This window comes from Cryptomeria japonica, chromosome 11 (assembly GCF_030272615.1).
Source record: "Cryptomeria japonica chromosome 11, Sugi_1.0, whole genome shotgun sequence".
In the NCBI taxonomy this organism is placed as follows: domain Eukaryota; kingdom Viridiplantae; phylum Streptophyta; class Pinopsida; order Cupressales; family Cupressaceae; genus Cryptomeria; species Cryptomeria japonica.
The window spans coordinates 178,693,131-178,713,552 of NC_081415.1; the positions used below are offsets into that span (position 1 = coordinate 178,693,131).

Sequence of the window (20,422 nt, forward strand, 5' to 3'; positions counted from 1 at the left end):
CAAAGGGAAAGAAGGTGAGAGAGACCTAGAAAAATAAAGGTAGTGAGGGAGAGGTGTGTAAAGAAAGAGAGGAAACATATAGTGGAGAGTGGAGGGTAGGAAATAGAGGTAAAGATGTAGTGTTATATCTTGTGGAGAGAGAGGAGAGAGTGAGATCACAGGGGCGAGAGAGATGGGTAATGAGATAGGGATGGAGAGGTAGAGAGGTGAAGATAGAGGGAAAGAGATACCTAGGGATGGGAAGAGATTGAGGGTTGGAGGGAGAGGTAATGATCAATAAAATGGAGAGAGAAAAAGTAGAGAACAAGGGAGGAAGGGATTGAGATGGGGGTAAGGAAGGAAGGTGAGGTACAAAGGGAAAGAAGGTGAGAGAGACCTAGAAAAATAAAGGTAGTGAAGGAGAGGTGTGTAAAGAAAGAGACGAAACATATAGTGGAGAGTGGAGGGTCGGAAATAGAGGTAAAGATGTAGTGTTAGATCTTGTGGAGAGAGAGGAGAGAGTGAGATCACGGGGGCGAGAGAGATGGGTAATGCGATAGGGATGGAGAGGTAGAGAGGTGAAGATAGAGGGAAGGAGATACCTAGGGATGGGAAGAGATTGAGGGTTGGAGGGAGAGGTAATGATCAATAAAATGGAGAGAGAAAAAGTAGAGAAAAAGGGAGGAAGGGATTGAGATGGGGGTAAGGAAGGAAGGTGAGGTACAAAGGGAAAGAAGGTGAGAGAGACCTAGAAAAATAAAGGTAGTGAGGGAGAGGTGTGTAAAGAAAGAGAGGAAACATATAGTGGAGAGTGGAGGGTAGGAAATAGAGGTAAAGATGTAGTGTTAGATCTTGTGGAGAGAGAGGAGAGAGTGAGATCACGGGGGCGTCACTAGCTAGGCAATATTATATCATGTGCATTCTTGTTGGTGGGTTTAATATCCCAAAAATGAGGGTGCACTATATTTCCTATCAATGAAAATGGGAGGTTTTTAATTCTGGCTATGAACAAATACAATATTTGGTGAAAATAGGGGGGCTTTTAATTCGGGCTCTGTATTGGGAATTTAAATGATTGTCTAAAACCTAGAATCTACATTATAACTCCTAGAGATCTGAAACCAATATAAAAAATCCTCCTAATATATACATGAAATATAACAAAGTATAAGAAAGGAAAAAGACATATTGAAATATGACTTAAATGTTATATTTCATGTATATTTTCTTGTTGGGAGAGAGAGAATAAAAGAGAGACAATTTACCAATGCTAGACAGTTGACTAGCATCAAATTTGGCACTAGCCAAATGGAAATATATTTCACTTTTCAAAATGTATTTCCATTTGGCTAGTGCCAAATTTGGTGCATGCCAAATAGGTTTCGCATGATCAAACCTTAGGTTCGACACACCAAACCTATTGATGCATGCCAAATAGGTTTCGCATGATCAAACCTTAGGTTCGACACACCAAACCTATTGATGCATGCCAAATATGGTGAGTGCCCTATTTGGCACTCATAAAATGGCTTCATTTGGGCAATAAAAAAAAACATGTTTTTGGTCCCCCATCTTGGTGCACTTACCCATGTTAACATTTTTATCTTTAATTTCTTTTGTTAGTGTCTCCATTTTTTTTCAAAAAGTAATGTATTACTTTTTGTTTTTATCTCCCCAAGCTATAGATTTTGTAACAAATTACATTTTAGAAACTAGGATCCATTCTACACATTCAAAAAAATATTTTAATTTTTTATTAGTTTCCAAAAAAATTTAGGGGGCAACACACTCGATTTTCTATTTTTTATGATGTGTCCACTTTGAAAATTAGTCAAAATTCCTATATTTATTAAAAAAAAATAAAAAAATTGGGTATAAGCTACATGGTGTTATTTAACTTTTCACTGAAGCATTTTTTAAAATTCTTTTAAAAAGTAAACATTTTGAGGGGCAAACCAGACACTATATTATGTTTTTTGATAAAAATATGACCACTTTGTGTGGCCCCTCTTTTTGAACCCTTTAATATTGGCCAATTATAAAAAGAATTGGTAGTTTATAAAGTACATTCAAAGCACTACAACTCTTGTTCTTGTTGTATCTTCAAATTTTGAGTGTAACCATCTTCAATATCTCATCCAAGAATGTTTAGACTTTCTTTATTTTTTTAAAAAGTGGCCAGGTTTATAACCCCTTTTTGGTCCTCCATCTTTGTGCATTTACCCATATTACCATTTTGGTGCCAATGTTTTTAATTCAAGCATCTAGGGTTGTGTATTTAAAGGATTAATATTGAGGCTATTTTGCAACATAGAACTAATGAAACAAAATAGAACAACAGATCACACATTTTTCTCTAGCAACTTTACAGGTATAGCACAAATGATCTTATTTGCCTACACTTACATTTGGTGTCCATCTTTGTACAATTATTCCATATTTTTTATTTTAACTATCTTTGAACTTGACTAAGGTTTGAGTTCTCCAAAACCTTAATTTGTGCATTGCAAGCTCCACAATGTTTTTTAGCATCACCCTATTTTCCTTTCTTTAAATAACACTAGGCAAATACATATTTTAGTTACCAAAGGACCATGACTCCAAATAACATGATTACAAAACCAAGATGGGAGTGGGATAGGTTCACTATCATGATTATGTCTCGGGCTCTAAATTTCTCAAGATTCAATCGTCTTACCTCTCTAATTAGCAATCTAGTCTCAAATCTCAGTTATAAATCCTCAAGCACATGTAGTTAAGTAAAATTCTCACCACAAGATAAGCAACCCCAACTCCCTTCAATTTAACTCTGCAATTCTTATGATGATCAACTAGAAATAATGTATTTAAAAAATTATACCCATTATTTTTTAAATTAACTTTGCGTACAAGACTTGAGTCAAGGATTATATAGTAATTGATCTAAACAAGAATTGAAGTAAACTAACCAATCACATCGTTGTTTTTTTCTTCTTCAAATTTCTTGGCAATATCTCTTAATACTAAGTATTTATAAAAAAGAGAAATATGACTTGTTTCTCTCATAAATTATTGACTTGGGTCGAATAAATAGACAATTTTATATATTTTGTTCTAACTATTTTTCATTTAATTTCAATTTGTTGGTTTAAAAAACCAATCATATGACCTTATCTTTCCCTCAACTACAAAACCTATATAATTATTATAATTTTTCACCATATCACATGTCTTTGAAATGGTATTGAAAATTATCATCATCATCATTATAATCATTTTGTCTTATAAGATTCCAAACTAATTCATTTGAAAATCAACTCAAAAGATCTCACTTTAAGATATAAAGACAACTTTTCTTTGACAATTTACCTACATTCTATAAACTAAAGGAATTTCTAGTACAAGAACAGTACCCATTAAAGTACAAAAATGAGAAACACACAGACAATATACAAATTGTATGGTCCATCTCTACCTAACTTATTTCATAACAATAGAATTGAACCACATTCACACTACTTTATTGGTTAATCACATGAAAATTTCCCATAACCACAAGAAAGGAATGGCCTACCTTCTACTAGAATGTGGAGATGGATGATACAATAAGCTTCCAAACAAAGCTTCAATGTAGAGAAGAGTGAAATCTAACCATACAAACTCTATCAAACATCTCAGCCCTAAACCTTAGCAACTCCAAATCAACATCAATTCACAAGCTCATTCCTTCATTATTGCCGTCCACTACAATAACAAACAAAGAGCCGTGCTAACCAGCTTTTTCTTATCCTAAGCTATAGTTCTATGTTGCATAACCTCCACATACCATAAGGATATTTCTTGTTGATATCAGACACATTGGACCCACATTTATATTATTCCCATAGTACCATAACTTTGCAACGTTTCAAAGGATAATAATTCCAAATTGTCTGTGTTTTTCTGCTTTAATCATGTAATTGCCATTCTTATGCTGCAGTTAACATTCAAGTCGGTTGTCTTCTTGTGGACTGTTTTTGGGGTTGTTTGCATCATCATCTGCCATCCTGAGAAGTTTAAGTCATACTTTAGTCTAATTTAAGGATTCTTTTCCCATTACTTTCTTTGATACGATCATAACATAATATTCTCACTTAGTCTAATTTAAGAACTCTTGTTCTATTCCTTTCTTTGCTATGCTAATAATATGGTCTCTCTGTGTGTTTATTATCTGTTCATGAGATCTCACACAATGTTTTAACTGTTGATGTTAAGTATTGATATGTGTTCTTCTGAGATGGGATCAGTACATCATTGCATAAACTTCTATTCTTGCAAGAGTGTGGAGTTTGATGAGGATGTCTCAGATGAGGAGAAGAAATTTCGGTTTTTCTCAAAGCAAAGTATACTGCCACCTTTGGGCTCCAGGTGCAATCCTGATGGGCAGACTAGTAAATATATCATTTCTCCACATGCTCCTCGCTACAGGTATGGACTTGACAACAGTTATAGCATGTATTTTGACCATTATTTTCTGCATAAACTGCTTGGAAGCCATTGAAGCTTTTATCCTAAGTTAAATTTAGAGTGACCAAACTTCATTTTCCAAGGAGAATAGGATAAACCAAGTTATATCTTGTAGTTCTAGTGATGTTTTCCGTTCTTTTCTTATACTTTTTTGGTTGGTTATTCTGGTATGTGTTTGTGTGCTAAGTGTGCAATTGTTTGAGTGGATTGAATGGCTTCATATCTTGGCTCTTCCATTCTCTCTTTTGGTTCTGGTTTGTTTTCCATCCAGTCCTGCATTCAGTGTGACACTATTGGTTTTGGGTATTGCATCTTATTCAGTTTACATCAAACATGCAATGCTTCTAATGAAATCTTTGTGTTAATTGTTTTAAATTCAATATGTTATTACCCATCATCATAACAATAGATTTGGATCAGATGATAGGTCAAGGAGTACGATTAAATAGATAACAAATTCATCTTCCTCAGATTATGGTAATTGATATTTCTGTTTTTAAAGTTTTGATAAGTAGGAGATCCTTTCATTGAACCTGACCCTATCATACTTCTGAAGAATTTGAACCTTAATAGATAAGGTACTCGCCAATTAAATTATGCCCCTTAAATATCAGATTCAAACACTTTTCATTCTGAATCCTCATACATTTAATAATAATGGATTGTTGAAGTTGACAGTCTTTCCTTTTACTATGTTAGCATTTCAAGAAGTCTATTGGCAAGGTTCAAGCCTGGTCTAAAAGCAGTGAGTAGAGACAGTCATGTGTTTTATATGCCAGTTACATTTGAACAATGAGAAAATGACATTTAATCTGTTATGCATGCCAGTTACTTCATTTAATCTAATATACTTCTGGTAGGGTTGAATGGCATGGAAAAAAATAATATTAGCTTTGGGATGTGTGCAATGATACATGGCTAAACTCTGCATATATACTTATTCCTGCAGTTGTAAGAAGTATGGCAGGAATTTCAAAGTACATAAGTTCAAGAGTATTAAAAAAGTTAAAAGCAGGTTTTGAAGTGGTTGTTGAGGGAGAAAAATATTTGTTTAATGAGATTTCTCTTTTATGAAAGTATTTAATAAATGAATTATATATTTATTTATAATATATTCTAAGATGTTTATATGCGACTTTTAGAATATATAGGTTTTTATTATTGAACCAATTAAGCAACATTAATTATTTAATACATATTTCAAATTTCAATATCTATTTATCTATTGGTTTATTAATTTATTATTATGTGGTTAAAAATATTATTATTTTTAATTTTAATAACTAATTGTTGAAAGTATTTTATGAAAAGATTATATGTTAAAATCATTAGTTAAAATAGATATTTATAATCTTATTAAATATAGATGATACAAGATTATGCTTGAAAGTTAAATCGAAAGTTAGTTGAAACAATACAATACATGAAGTCAAAAATTAAAAGAAAGTCATACAAAACAATGAGATCATGAAAGGAAACAAATTGCAAGTCAATAGTTCAACATATATAAATAGAAACACTTCAATAAGTAGAAAGGGTAACTCCTATGTGTATTGGGGAAGAAGAAAGGGGGGAGGGGAGGTCTTGCCCATGAAGCTTATTCAACTCTCTACTTGATAGATTATTTTCAACATCCGTAGGTTCCCAACCAATAAGAATGATGTTTTCCTCAAGTTCATCTTATGATTGGTTTCGTTTAGTCTTTAGTAGAGATATAACAAGAGATTATCAAGAGAATTATCCTTGATCTAAAAGGGCCCACTCACACCACTGAGAGATGTAGGAGATTTATAGAAAAATGGTAACCGCCCATTCTAGTAACCAAAAACTAAATGTGGTTGCATGATCTAGCCAAAATGTTGCTTGATGACAATGGTGGAAGATTTCAGTAGAGGGTCTTTAACAACTATGAGGGCAACATTAAGAGGACTCAAAGTAGTTGTGCTATGGGTTACAATGAGGGGATCTCATACAAGATGGTAGAGAAAGAATGACCCTAATCATAATTTAAGGGTCACTCCTCCAATGATCAAGTAAGGTTTAGAGATGGTCGATTTCCAATGCTACTTTGTTGGGTTGAAATTGAATTTGAATGAGCACATTAGATCACCAACTCAATTTAGAGAATAGAAAAGTTAAAAAGCATAATAGAATGAGAAAAGAATGTGATTTATATATTTTAAATATACAAAATAATTTAATTTGAAAATATGGTATAGCTAGGATAACTCCAAGAAAAATTGGCCCCACTAATAAGAAGGGACATCATACCAAGTAAAGAGCTTGGGCTTAAAAGGATAGAAGAAATCATGGATAATGTAGTCATTGTGCACAAGCATATAACCAAAAAAGTTAGAATGTTTTTTAGTAGCCCATAAAATGAACATCTTGGATTAGATATGCTAAGGTATATCAAATAAGTGCTAATCAGAAGACCCTAGAAAAGTAAACACTAAGCAAAAGGAGAAAATTTGGGCTCCATAATTGCTTTCCACATTATTTCAAAAAATTTAGCCTAAACTTGTCAAATTGAAGAGATCACTTGGTATTTAGCTTTTGAACCATAAGAAAATGAGTGGAAAGCCACACAAATCCTTTCTTAGAAGTCTAATCATGGAAAGGAGCATTAGCATATTATTTCCAATCCTTCCACCTAGACTTAGTTGAGAAAACAAATGTTATGTGTAAATGATAAGAAGGCATGACCTCAATTATTGTTTGGAAGTTTTCTTGGTTAGCATGTCTTAGATTAAAATTAGATTTGTCCTAGGGCCAAAAGTGCCATGTTTAATTATCCTTGGATTCACGTAAATGCCTAATTCCTCTTTCGAATGACTTAAGCGAGTGCATTTGAGGAGCAGCTACCAATGGCTTATCTGAATCAAGATAATGGGAGGCTACCATATAGATTGTTGGCTAATGTATAATCCATTACAAAATCTATCCCCATCTCATAGGAGCTAAGATTTAGAAATTTCCCACACCTACCAAATGATTTTATACATAAAAGTGTCACTGATTTAAAAGGAACATGAGAAATCTTGAGGGAATGGAAACTAGGGCCATTCTAGGCTAGTCACCCATGTGATGAACCAAAAGTAATGCTATTTGACAAAAAAAAATTTATAGGCTTCATTGTTAAAATGAGATTTTGTAATCCACTTTATTATAAAGAAATACCTTGTTTGTTGACATCAATAAGCCCTAGCCTACTAGATTATCTTGGTAGGAAATAAAGGTCTGAAGCAAAATCAGAATATTTATTGCATGATATTAATTTACCAAGATAAAATCTTGTGGAAGCTTGTCAATCTTGTAGTATGATGCCAAGGAAGAAATCCAACAAGAAGAGCAATACACATTGTAACTACAAGAACTTTAGAGAAATTTTAAAATTTAGTTCTCCTAGAAAAAGTGGTTTGGTAATCCAATATGCAAGTTTTTTCTTTATTTTTTCAATCATATATTACCACATCTTAGGTTGACAAGGTTTAAATGTAAAGGGAGTGCCAACCAATTAAAAAATTTCCTCATTCTCAATGGGTTTGTAGACAAGCCATCCAAGAGACTAGGAGAAATATTACATAGAATATTGTGTCTTATTCCATTGAATACTATAGCCTAAAACTAGACAATAAGTGTCAACATACTTGAGAAATAATTAAACATTGTGTTCATTTTTAAGAAGCACGAAGAAGGAATTATCTAATAATGCCCATTGACTAGGAAGTGAGATTCCTTTTAACTCATTGAATTGTGATAAGGAATTAGGAAGAAGATAATCAAACCATTCAACAGATAAGACTTAAAGTGGGGATGTAAAAGGCCAACCTTACCTTATAGATCAAAAGAGGTCCAAATGTTTGGATTGAACATTATTGGTGGTAAAGCAAGTTGAAGAATCTACAAAAAACATTAGGACCAACTAGATGTAGAAGTGGAACCAAATCCAAGAGCCACTCAATTCATTCACAACTCTTTTAAATTCAATTTTGATGAAGAAATATTGATTCCTAAACTATAATGGCATTGCAAAGGGTATATTTAACTTGAATAAACCTAATTTGTTCAATTCAAATCACAAGCAAGAGGAGATGTCTAGTTTACATGGCTAAAGCCTTGTAACTTTATAGAAGACATGCAACAAAGTGTTGGTCCCCAATTGCCAATCAACTTAAGCTCCCCAACTTTAGGTATGTATTTGAAAAATATTTCCTTTATAAATGATAGGACTTGGAGATTTTGTATGATAATATTCTAAATAGACCTTGCATAAATCATGTCTAGTTTTATCATAAAGTTTGAATTCACAGAGAAAACATCACAATCATGTGATTTATCATTAGCCATGCCAAATGTAGCCAAGCAAGATCATCCTAGGATATGCCTTTTTCACAAGTTGTAAGCTAAGCCATGCTAGAGCAAGAAGGGACCAAATTCAACTAGGTCTTAAGTGTCACTTCCTTTCTAGTGAAGGTACTATTATTTGCTCCAATGCCTACCACTTTTCCATCAATAACCAAAGTAAAAGACTTGGCACCATTAAAAGAGTCAAATGCTCCAAGGACCCAAGAAATCCCAAGATCTACAATAAATGTAGGCAAAATTTAAAAAATTCACTACAATATTGCTTAGTAGCATGACAAAAATCAAATCTAGGGAAATATGCATTCAAATAAAAAAAGTCCTTCTTAGTTGAGAGCTCTAGCCAAAATTGGCTTTAATACTAAGCTAACAAGATAATGATTAGTTGAAAGTTTAAACATCTAACAAAATAGTTTTGGTTGAATAGTTGAAAGCTATTTTTTTTATTAAATTTTTTTTGTTCTTCACATGTTTGGTGTAAAGATGAGGTCAACTATATTTTTTTTAACTATTTGTAGTCAAATAAAATATGAAGGTTTTCCATACTCTTTATAATTATATAGATTTGGCCATTTGAAGCTATCTAGAATTATCTATAGATAACTTTAAAAAAACTAAATCACAATAAATTGTTTTCATATTAAAAGAAATGAAATATAGATACAAACTTCACTTAATTTTTTTTATTACTTGATAGAAAGTTAAAAATAAGAAAATCAATTCATTATAGCACATCTGAATTTTACTTTATTTGATTCATTTAATTCAATACACAACATTATTACTTTAAAACATAATTCCCAAAATATTCTAAAGAACTTTCTTCTAATTCTAAGCCTAATATGATCTGCTCTAATACCAATTATGATCATTTTTTATTCTTAAATGATAGTTTTTATTATTTATTTTAAGTAATATAAGAATTGTTTTATGAAAAAAATTATGCTTAAAATAATAAGATTTAAATTAGTCTTAAACATTACTTTACTCTCCGAAATAATTAGACTACCTTGGCTTTTAATATATGATTAATATTTTGAAATAATCAAACTCAAATTTAATATCATTAGATAAAATTTTAATCTCCATGTTTATGTATTTATATTTTATGTTATTATTTATTTTTTATTTTTTTTTTGCATTTAAATGTTCTGAAAGGAAAGAATACAATTAGAATAAAAATGAAGAAATATATATAATTGTGCACACATAATTTGATTATATAAATCCAGATTAGTGTGATCTTAATAATATTGTTACATTTGAAAAGAAAATTGATATTTTAAAAAATTTTGAAAATTTGAAAATTTGAAAAATGTTGTCATTATTGAATAAATTATATAGTTTTCTTAGAACAACTAATTAATTGTGGGTGCCTTTTAATTTCATGAACACAGATGCTGGCAGACTTTTCTGGTTGTTTTGGTGGGATATTCAGCATGGTTGTGCCCATTTGAGCTTGCATTCATCAATACTCCAGAGGGAGGACTTCTTATTGCTGACACTATTGTTGACACATTCTTTGCTATTGATGTCATTCTGACCTTCTTTGTAGCCTACATAGATGATAAAACAAACATGTTGATACAGAATCCAAAAAAAATCTTTATAAGGTATATTCAAATTATCCCAAAGCACATTATCTCTTCAACACAAATTCATATTTTTTAATAAGATTATAACTTTGAAGAAAATCCCACTAGTCATACAATAAACATTTTGTATTGCATGAAAAGGAAAATTATCAAGAAAATGCAGAGCCCATCTCCGTGCTATAGGAATCTACTAAATCCTCTGTTGACCTGAATTATTTGCAGGTATATTTCAACATGGCTAATACTAGATGTGGTTTCCACAATACCATTGGAGGCTCTGAGTTATCTCATCAGAGGACAACATGCAGGCTTCAGCTTATCCTACAGTTTACTCAATATCCTACGCCTTGGGCGTCTAAGGAGAGTCAAGGCTCTTTTCACGAGGTAATCTTAGTTTGGTTGTTTCTCTGTATGTAAATGTGGAGAATTTTCTGGAAGGAACTATGACAGAGGACATAAGAGTTCATGGGTTTTCTTCTCAATGACAAAAGCTCAAGGATTATTTTATGTGAATGTGAATGTAGGCTCGAAAAGGACATAAGGTTTAGCTACTTTTGGATCAGATGTGCAAGGCTCGTCTGTGTAAGAACTGCTTATTTGTAATACCTGACATTTCATTTCTAGGTTTTATTTTAATTTAATTTTACTATTAGTTTACATATAATCCGTTTTTATTGAAGAATTTTAACACCTTTTTGCCTTGGAGAAATAAAATTTCCACAATTCACGGAGTTTCTGGATTTGATTGTTCATAATAATATTTATATGATCAAATCCAAATTCCAAGCAAAATTTTTTAATTGAGATTGGAAGCCTGGCTTCATCTTTTCTCATATAAGACCTTTAGAACTCAACAATTAATATTTGATGGATAATCTACATTTGGCTGGTCTTCTAATTTCTTTCAAATACTTATATACATAATTTTCAGGGATTGTATTTGAAACCTTGACAAGAATTTTATGTTCCTTATGGCATATTAGATTATAATCAGCCAACTTCTTTATATTTATGATGATATAGTCCAATGTCCTATTATCTGTGCTTAAAGTGTGGGAAAATTTTCTTGAAACTTGAAGCATCAACCAAAATGGTGATTTTGAGTGTGTGTGCGTGTGTATAGTTTTTATGATTATGAACTCTGTGTGTAGAAAAATTTAATGCTGTATCTTTTACCAATTCCCCATGGATATTTTTCAACTTTTACAGGTCTATAATAAATTCTATGGCTTGTTTTTCCAGATCTACTTGCATACTTAAAAATCATTGCCTGCTTCTTTGAAAATTCATTTGTAAGACTGTAAATACTCGGAACATAATGCTTCCTGCTATTCTCATTTGCTCAATATTATGTAAAACTTTTGGTTGCAGGTAACCCTGTTTGCAGTACACTGTGCAGGATGTTTGTATTACCTATTAGCAGACCGGTATCCAGAGCGGAATAACACATGGATTAGTTCCATACTTCCAAACTTTGAACAACAAAGCTATTCAATTCGTTACATTGCCTGCATGTATTGGTCAATAACAACTTTAAGTACTGTTGGATATGGAGATATACATGCAGTAAATGCCAGGGAGATGATTTTCATTATATTTTATGTCTTGTTCAATCTCGGCCTCACTGCTTACTTGATTGGCAATATGACCAATCTAGTCGTAGAAGGAACAAGTAGAACCATGCAGTTTGTAAGATTTCTTGAATTTTATATCAATTTTCTAGCTAAAAATATGCATGAATTGCAGAATATATGTGTTTTTATGTTTGATTTTAAGCTTGTAATGTTTAAGGCTCAAGCACTAACCTTAACTGATTATAATTGCAGAGAAAAAGAATACGTGCAGCATCAAACTTTGTTCATAGGAATGATCTTCCACCAAAACTCAAGGAACAGATATTGTCATACATGTGTCTCAAATTCAGAGCAGAGGAGCTTCAGCAACAAAAGCTCATGGAAGAACTTCCTAAGGCCATTAGAACTAGCATATCAAGAAGGCTTTTTACACAGACTGTGGAAACTGTTTATCTTTTTCAAGGAGTCTCACCTGATTTCCTCTTGGATTTGGTAAGTACTCTAGTATCCGTTGGGTTTAAAGAAAAATTTACAAGTGATTGCTTACAGGTTAAGAACCAAGTAATGGATAAATCTCTAAATAAATATGAATCATGAAGTTACTTTAGTATTTTATATCTAGTTAAAGGTTTATTATGGTTTATATGGTTTCACATGGTATAAAACTTTTCGGACCATTTCAAAATGTGTTGCCTAGTTTGGCCTGGCACTAAAAGCTGCCAGAAAAATTATTTTCATTCCATAGATTTTGTATTTGTTTGTCTTCCTGACTGAGAAAGGAGGATATGAGACATTTTCTGGTTCGGCACATCTTATCACAGCCAGTTCTAATCCATTTCATCTCTGTGGTAATTGCACTTCCTTACCACCAGACCATAGCCCACTGGACAACATTTTTTGGGAACAACACTGCAATTGTGAAGAAAATCATAAACATGTTCCAAGTGTTTAAAGAATTGTGCGCATTTAAATGCCTGTGGTATTGTTTTTCAGGTTTCCTTTTTCCTCTGATACCATTGGAAACCACTTGGAAGATTTGGTCTCTCTGACATGGGTTATAACTTACAGGCACTTTTCAGTATGTTTGAATCCAGAAATTCATGGGTGCTAGCTGCTATAATCTAACAACACTTAGTAAATCATCTAAATTTTTTCCAGATAAAAAGTGAGGAATGCTATCAAAGTAAAATATATTTCAAGATCATCATTGGGATTATATTTCAGATAAAGCTTGTATATTATAATATTCAGTGCAATGTGATGCAATAATTATTTATCCATGCTGCTACACAATCATGCCCAAAATCAAAATCCAAGACCTCAAAAATGTTAATGTTCATTTAAAACACAAACTGTCTGCAGCGTAGTTGAACAATAGCATTGACTCATCAATGTACCGATCAATGTACTGAAAGTTAGGAGGTCTCCTATGATTCACTTTTAATATCCTAGGGGTTATAATCATTCAAAATTTCAAACGGTAAATACCCTATTCCTATTTATGACAACCTAGATGTTCTTTTTCATGTATGAGCATCTGACAACATTTTGAGGAGTAGTCCTCTTTATTTATAAACAATGCTTAAATGTTTGGCAAATTTAGCAGAACTTTTTCATTTTTGGAAAAAGTAATGGCTTGAAATCAAAAATGATTTGTAAGATGTATCCATTCAATTAAAACTGACTTCAAATTTGAACTTGGATTGGAAAGGTAGCAGAGATGAATGTGGAATATTTTCCTCCAAAAGAAGACATTATTCTACAGAATGAAACACCTAGTGATATATACATACTAGTATCAGGGGAAGTGGTACGTATGATCTTTACTTTTTTCTTTCTTCTCATTTTCAGTGTTCTCTTATTAATTCTACTACTATTGAAAGTATATCCTTTTATGTGCCTGTTCTTAACAACCTCAATAGGATTTGAATGTCTATAGGCTTATCTTCCTACTTTTGATTTAAAAGGAAATTTGTCTTAGTCACTAATTTATTCTCGGATGTACTAAGTGTTACATGAAGTTTGTCTGTTGGATATGAATTTTTGGATAGAAGAACTCATATCTTCTTCACATGGTTCTTTATATTGACTGCCCTTAAACAGCGATTTTGAGAATTCATCTGGACTCATCTTATATATTTGTATGTAAAAAACGTGGTTGCAAAACAATGTACAATGCAAACAAGGATTCTGATTATTTGTGCTACTTTGCAGGAAATGTTGATGGATGAGAATGAAACAGAACATGTAAGCCTTTCCATTTGGTCATCTCTTCTGATCTTTGTCTTGGATATTAAAAAAAAAACATAAACATTATCTATCACAGAGCATGAATTTCTTGCAAAACTTGTGATGATTATAGGTTGTACAAAGCTTATGGTCAGCAGGAGATATGTTTGGTGAAATAGGAGTTCTATGTCAGAAGCCACAGAGTTTAACAATGAGAACAAGGAAACTATCTCAACTGTTAAGGCTGAGTGGAAGTGTTTTGCTAAATAAAATGCAAATGCGAAAAGCAGATGCTAAGATCATCCTCAACAATTTTTTCTTTCAGGTAATTATTTTCTGTCATTGTAAAATTTCTGTAAATGATACAATTTAATCAATACCAATAGTTATGCAAATCACACAGAAATATATCATCTTTTGTTAGTGAATAGCTTGCATTTATTTTCATGCTCACACATTGGTGATATATCTCAGTAGTACAATGATTCAACAAGTTAAAAAGTATGAATTTACTTGTAACTTAAGAAAAATACAATAAACAAAAAATAATATAGAGCATATACAAATTTTGGGATAGAAAAAGACATTTTTATATATGATAAAGATATTATTTATAATTTTAGACATTAAAATAGCTCATACTCATTTAATAAATAGACCAAAATTTTTAACTGCATAATAGTATGCAACCAATGCACATCCCTTGCCCAAAATGACCTCGTCCCTTATAGGGGATGTTTCTGGGACATGGGGATGGGTAGAAGATGTTCGGTACCCCATCCCCTTTTTTGCCAAAATTTAGGAAGCACCCTCGAGATGTCAAAAAAAATTGCAGGTTTGTTAGGGAACGGCTAGCAATTTCCAAGATGGCCAAGGGATGTCTCGACGCCCCCCATCTAACCTGAGGGTGGCTAGCGCTCCCCTAATATACCTAGGGAAAAATCTACAACCTTTTAATGCTTGTTTGGTTTTTGACATGGCCATCTAGGATTTACAAAATAATGGTATGTGCAATTAATGTTTGTGTAATTTTGAAGGTGTTAATTTGGGCTTGGTGGGAAGGAGGGGAAGTGAGGGGCTCCACCCCTCAACTCCATCCTATATTGTGGCAGGGAATGTGCTAGGGATGTTCCTCTTAGACTTTGTGAGGGGTGTTGCCTCTTGACCCTGCTAGGGACACTACCCCTAGACCCACATGATGGGGCCCAAAACCCCCATCAAGCTACAATTATAACCAAGTAATAGACTGATAATGAATCATGATCACAAAATCTACAAATATACATATCCCCTATTGCAAATCTCTACATCTTCAAAGTCAAAGCCACAATCAAGAATTATCTTGTTTATGCATTGGACAACTTTAGTATACAAGGATTGCCATAGAAAAAGTTGTCATGCTGCAGTCTTTATACTGTTGAATATGAATTAAGTCATGGTAGGAAACACCATTTTCATAATACAAAAATATATCAACCATCCCCTACATACAACTCATAGAAGAATCCCATTTATTAGTATCCCAGCTAAGGTCAAATTGAACATAACCAAATATCCTTTTACTTAACTGTTCCTCTTTGTTAATGAGTTTGACAAAAAACATGCAATCTTGAAGACTTCAAGAAAACTTTTATAATAAATCCCCACTTCAATATACACACGAATCAAACGTGTCTTTATTAACTCATGCTCATATATACATATAGAGAGCATAATAGTTCCTGTCCTATTATCCATGCTCACAAATATTTTATTATGTATATGATGACTGCTTTATCAATGTTACTATATGAATATTTGAAATTTCCATATAGTTTTAAAAAAAAAATTGAATAACCATCCCTTGTTGTCCTCATCCTAGAAATTTGGGGGAGCATAGTATATAACCCTTGAAAATTTGAAACCCACTATACTATAATCTGGTATTAATTATTCTTGAAATTGCAGTTATAAAGTTCAAATTTTAAGATTACAATTAGAATTATAATTGGTGAATTAGAATCTAGTTCCTTAGTTCCAGCCCTGCAGTTTGGAGTTTGATCTGTGATGCTATATGCAAAAATAAGAATTCAACCTTTTCGTACAGTGGGCATCTTGAGGCCAATGGAACATCCACAACTGAGGCTTGTGTTGATTGCATCTCATCCAAATTTATGGCTTCAGTAACCTTGCTTTGGTCAGAATTAAAGATTATAGTCAACAAGCTCATGGTATTACTCACCTGTTTTAGATGTAGCGGATTGTGTCTTTGGGTGTAAAGGTGAATTGCAAGGTCCCAGTCCAATCAGCAATCTTACTAGTCAAAACAACCTTTTAGAAACAATGCACCTTTTGACATTACCTTAAAGTATGAGAACATATAAATTTCTACACCTTTGCTTGAAATTTGGATGAGTTGATGTATTAAACTATCATTTTGAAATCTCACATGGAAAAATAGGGCAAAGGCTTGGAGCAGCACCAAGGTTGATACCATGTGCCCAAATATCTTTTTCCTTCAACATTATATTCTTTGAGAAGTTAAAACAAGGGTGGCCAGATTTTTCAAAATTGGAGAAAACCGACCTTGTCACATCTCTCTGGATTCTTATAGCAGCTGATTGGTTGAACTTTTGAAGATAATACCTGCAACCTGTAAAAAAACTTTTTAATACAAATACATGTGAGAGGCTTCTTAAATTTCTTAAACTTTGAAAAGCATTTGTCCAACTGTAATCTGTGATAAAATAAAAATGGCTCGCCAAGGAAAATCTGTGCAAAAATCTAGACCAAAAAATTGCCCACTGTCATTTTAAGCTGTAAACTATTGAAAAGTGAAAACTGTTGAGAACATAGACATCAAAAATCGTTTTTAAGTATTCCTTCAAAATCTTTATTTGGATTTAGAATATGTGCTTGAAGCAAAAGCCTTATCTGTTAAATATGAACCAGAATAAAAGAAATAGAACAGAGAACAGATACTAAAACAAGAGCACAACAACACAAAACCTTATCCTAGGAAAACCCTCCACTCGAGGATGAAAAACGCAGCCCGCAAAAATAATTCCTTTATCGAAAAATTCAGATGATCAATACATATATTGAAAGCTTCAATTGACTATCACAAGTCTGAATTGCTTTCTTATCAGATACAACTCCTTGACAGAATAATAACTATTGATACACTCCTCTTCTCAAAACATAATAATTACACATATCAATTGTTCTTCATAAAACAATGAATACTGAAATTCTCAGAATTCGGATTTAAAAATAATACTGAAAAGTATCACGATGACAATGAGATGAAGCACACAAATGACTATCTATCAAACTCTGGCAACCTGCCCAATACAAAACAAATATCGCCATAGTAGAATCTGAGAGTGCATCAATAAGAATAAATATAATTCTGAAGCGAACATAATATCTTTTGGAACATCCAAACGTATAGCTGTTGCGGGAAGACAAAAGACATCTGCGCCAAAAGAAAACGGTAACACATCGCCATAACTCATGACGAAGGCAGACGAAGAGACAAGTACGAATGGAAGAAGACAAGTCATACACCAACAGTGATCCAAATAGAAACAAGGAACTTCACCGACAACAAGAGGAAGGAAGACGAAAGAACAAGCCACGCTTGCCATGCTAGAAGGATGGTTACGAAGGAGCTAGCCACGCTGAATAAAAACGGATATGAAATAAATTACCAATGCAAGAGGAAGGCTCTCTCGCAGCTATATAACTTTAACACTCCCTCTTAGCAAGAGAGAGATCTTCAATATGTCATCACATGACAAGTACACATAACTCCAACCTAGAAGATGTCAACAAAAACTCATAACAGATTTTCTCAAATATAAATGTTATCTCAGCATAACAATATTCACCATAGCTACTTCTAGAGGGTGAAACAAAAAACAGAAAATAAAGTCATAGAGTCACACTCATGACTTCCACCATGGCTACTCCCAGAGGGTGGATCCACCATAGCTACTCCTAGAGGGTGGAACAAGGGATTTCACCTCAAACTTCTCTCGCAGAGAAGAACTCATTAACAAGGGATTTCACCATGAACTTCTCTCGCAGAGAAGAACTCATTAACAAAATCTTCAAGACAATGGGGCTCCTGAAATGTCAAACTCCCTCTGAAGCTGGAATGTCAGGCTCCCTTTGAAGCTAAAATATCATATTCTCATTTTAAAATAAGAAACCTTCTAAATTTACATTAGACCTTGGCTCCTCTTGAGGTGTCCCTATGTTGATTTCTGCAGAAGAAGCTAAATGAGAAGACATAAATTTGCAATCTCGAACAATGTGACCATATTTGTCACACCTATAACATTAAATGTGGGATAAGTTTTTTTTCGGTTCTGAAAAAGGATCTGATTCTCTATCTCTATCCCTCTTTCTTCTTTTGCCTTTTTCCATAGAAGAATGAGTAACAAGGACTTGATTTTCCATATCATGATGATTATGCCCAATACCTCTCACCTCCAATCTGCATTCCTCTTGAATACAATCAGCTCTCAACCAATCAAACTTGGGTAGATCATTTCTTCCACTAATACCTTGAATGAAAGATTCCCCAGAGTTGGGAAGTCCATTCATGGCTAACATCACCAAGTCTTTATTAGCAAAAGATTCTCCAATTGCACTGAGTTGATCCTTTAACTCTGTAATTTTCATGAAGTATGAAACAACTGATTCTTCTTTATCCATTTTAACATGCAACAGTTGACGTCTCAGGGCTAGAGCTCTAGTGGTGTTGTTGAATTCATATAGGTCCTTCAAAGTCTGAAACATTTCTTTGGCTGAACCCAACTTAGAAATAATAGGAACCAGATGATCCTTAACAAAATCAATCAGAATTTTCTTTGCCATGGTCATGTTCTTTCTCCATTGAACTTTCTCGGCATTGTTGTGAGGTATTCACACATCACCCCATTGCAAATGGGGACCCCCACTTTTTCGCTTTTTGGGTTGGTTGTCTTAGCTTAGTTAGTAGTCGTGTCTTTGCTATTAGCCTTTGCATTAGAAATGTATAGGTGCTCAAATGGCTAGGAGGTCAGGTCAGTTGAGTGATTAGGGGTTATTTAGATCATTCCTAGGGTTTTTGTGTACTATCCGGTCACGCTTCAAGTTGCTAAATCAAACCTTTGTTGAATGCATAGTGTCCTCCTAGGTCCCACCCCTTTCATCAAGGTCAGAGCGAACTCGCCTTAGAAGTCTGGAATGTCATCTTGATCCTGAAATGGCCTGAAATTTGACTGTCTGGAAATTTGAAGGATCTTCCAAAAACTAGATTTTGCATTATAACTCCTGGAGGTCCAAAACCACTCTCAAACATCCTGACAATATATATGGAATATAACTTAAAGTATAAGAAAGGGAAAAGACATAAGGAAATGCCACTTATACTTCATGTTTGAGCATTTCGGAGCGAAGTTCACAACTTCGGCAGTTGGCGTTGTGGAGTGAAGTTCATGACTTGGCAAAGTGAAGTGAACTTCATGTTGGAGGCTTTTAGAACGAAGTTCCTAACTTCATGACTTTGCATAGTGGAGCGGATTGCCTACTTCATGAGTTTGGGTTTTGGAGCGAAAATTTCCAACTTCAGCAGTTGATGATTTGGAGCGAACTTCACGTTTGGCTGATTTGGAGTGAAATTCCTACTTCAGTAGTTCAAGATTTGGAGTGAACTTCCTCAATGAGCACATGAGTAAACTTCACCTTTAAGCCTTCATGAATGAAGTTGGAATAGAGGAGAGAAGTAGGGTAGACAACATTTCACCTTGAATGGATTCAACTTGAAGCTAACTTCATGACTTAGCAATTCCAAGCGAACTTCATGTGTTTAATTCTTGGAGAAAACTTCATCCTTAAGGGATTTGGAGCGAACGTTTTCACGATGAAAATGGAAGAATGGAGAAAGATATGAACACTCACTTCATGATGGGGGAATCAAGAATCAACTTCATGACTTGAGGTTTTGGAACGGACTTCCAACTTCATGAATTGATGTTTTGGAGTGAAGTTTGCTACTTGTTGTGACCTTTTCACACATCGCCCCATTACAAATGGGGACCCCTGCTTTTTTGCTTTCTAGGGTTTGTTTTCTAGGTCTTTTAGGGTTTTGTCAGTTGGCCTTTGCATTTTGAGTGTCACCAAGGGGATCACCTGGATAGCAGGTTCTGCTTGAGTTAAGTCAAG

The 20,422-nt window shown here is 33.5% G+C and overlaps 1 protein-coding gene across 3 annotated transcripts in view; it reads left to right on the forward strand.

Moving 5' to 3' along the window:
- Positions 1–4,015: 4,015 nt before the first annotated feature.
- LOC131030577 (potassium channel AKT2/3) overlaps positions 4,016–20,422 on the forward strand; it is a 42,356-nt gene continuing 25,949 nt past the window's right edge. For 2 of the 3 annotated variants that reach the window (XM_057961437.2, XM_057961438.2), the window contains exons 1-9: positions 4,028–4,425; positions 10,227–10,442; positions 10,647–10,808; positions 10,949–11,006; positions 11,796–12,113; positions 12,251–12,490; positions 13,710–13,808; positions 14,213–14,245; positions 14,361–14,552. In XM_057961437.2, coding sequence (XP_057817420.2) covers positions 4,205–4,425; positions 10,227–10,442; positions 10,647–10,808; positions 10,949–11,006; positions 11,796–12,113; positions 12,251–12,490; positions 13,710–13,808; positions 14,213–14,245; positions 14,361–14,552 — 1,539 coding nt within the window. In that variant the 5' untranslated portion in view covers positions 4,028–4,204. Of the gene's footprint in view, positions 4,426–10,226; positions 10,443–10,646; positions 10,809–10,948; positions 11,007–11,795; positions 12,114–12,250; positions 12,491–13,709; positions 13,809–14,212; positions 14,246–14,360; positions 14,553–20,422 lie in introns of all 3 variants that reach the window. The other variant, XM_059213777.1, reaches the window with a different exon arrangement.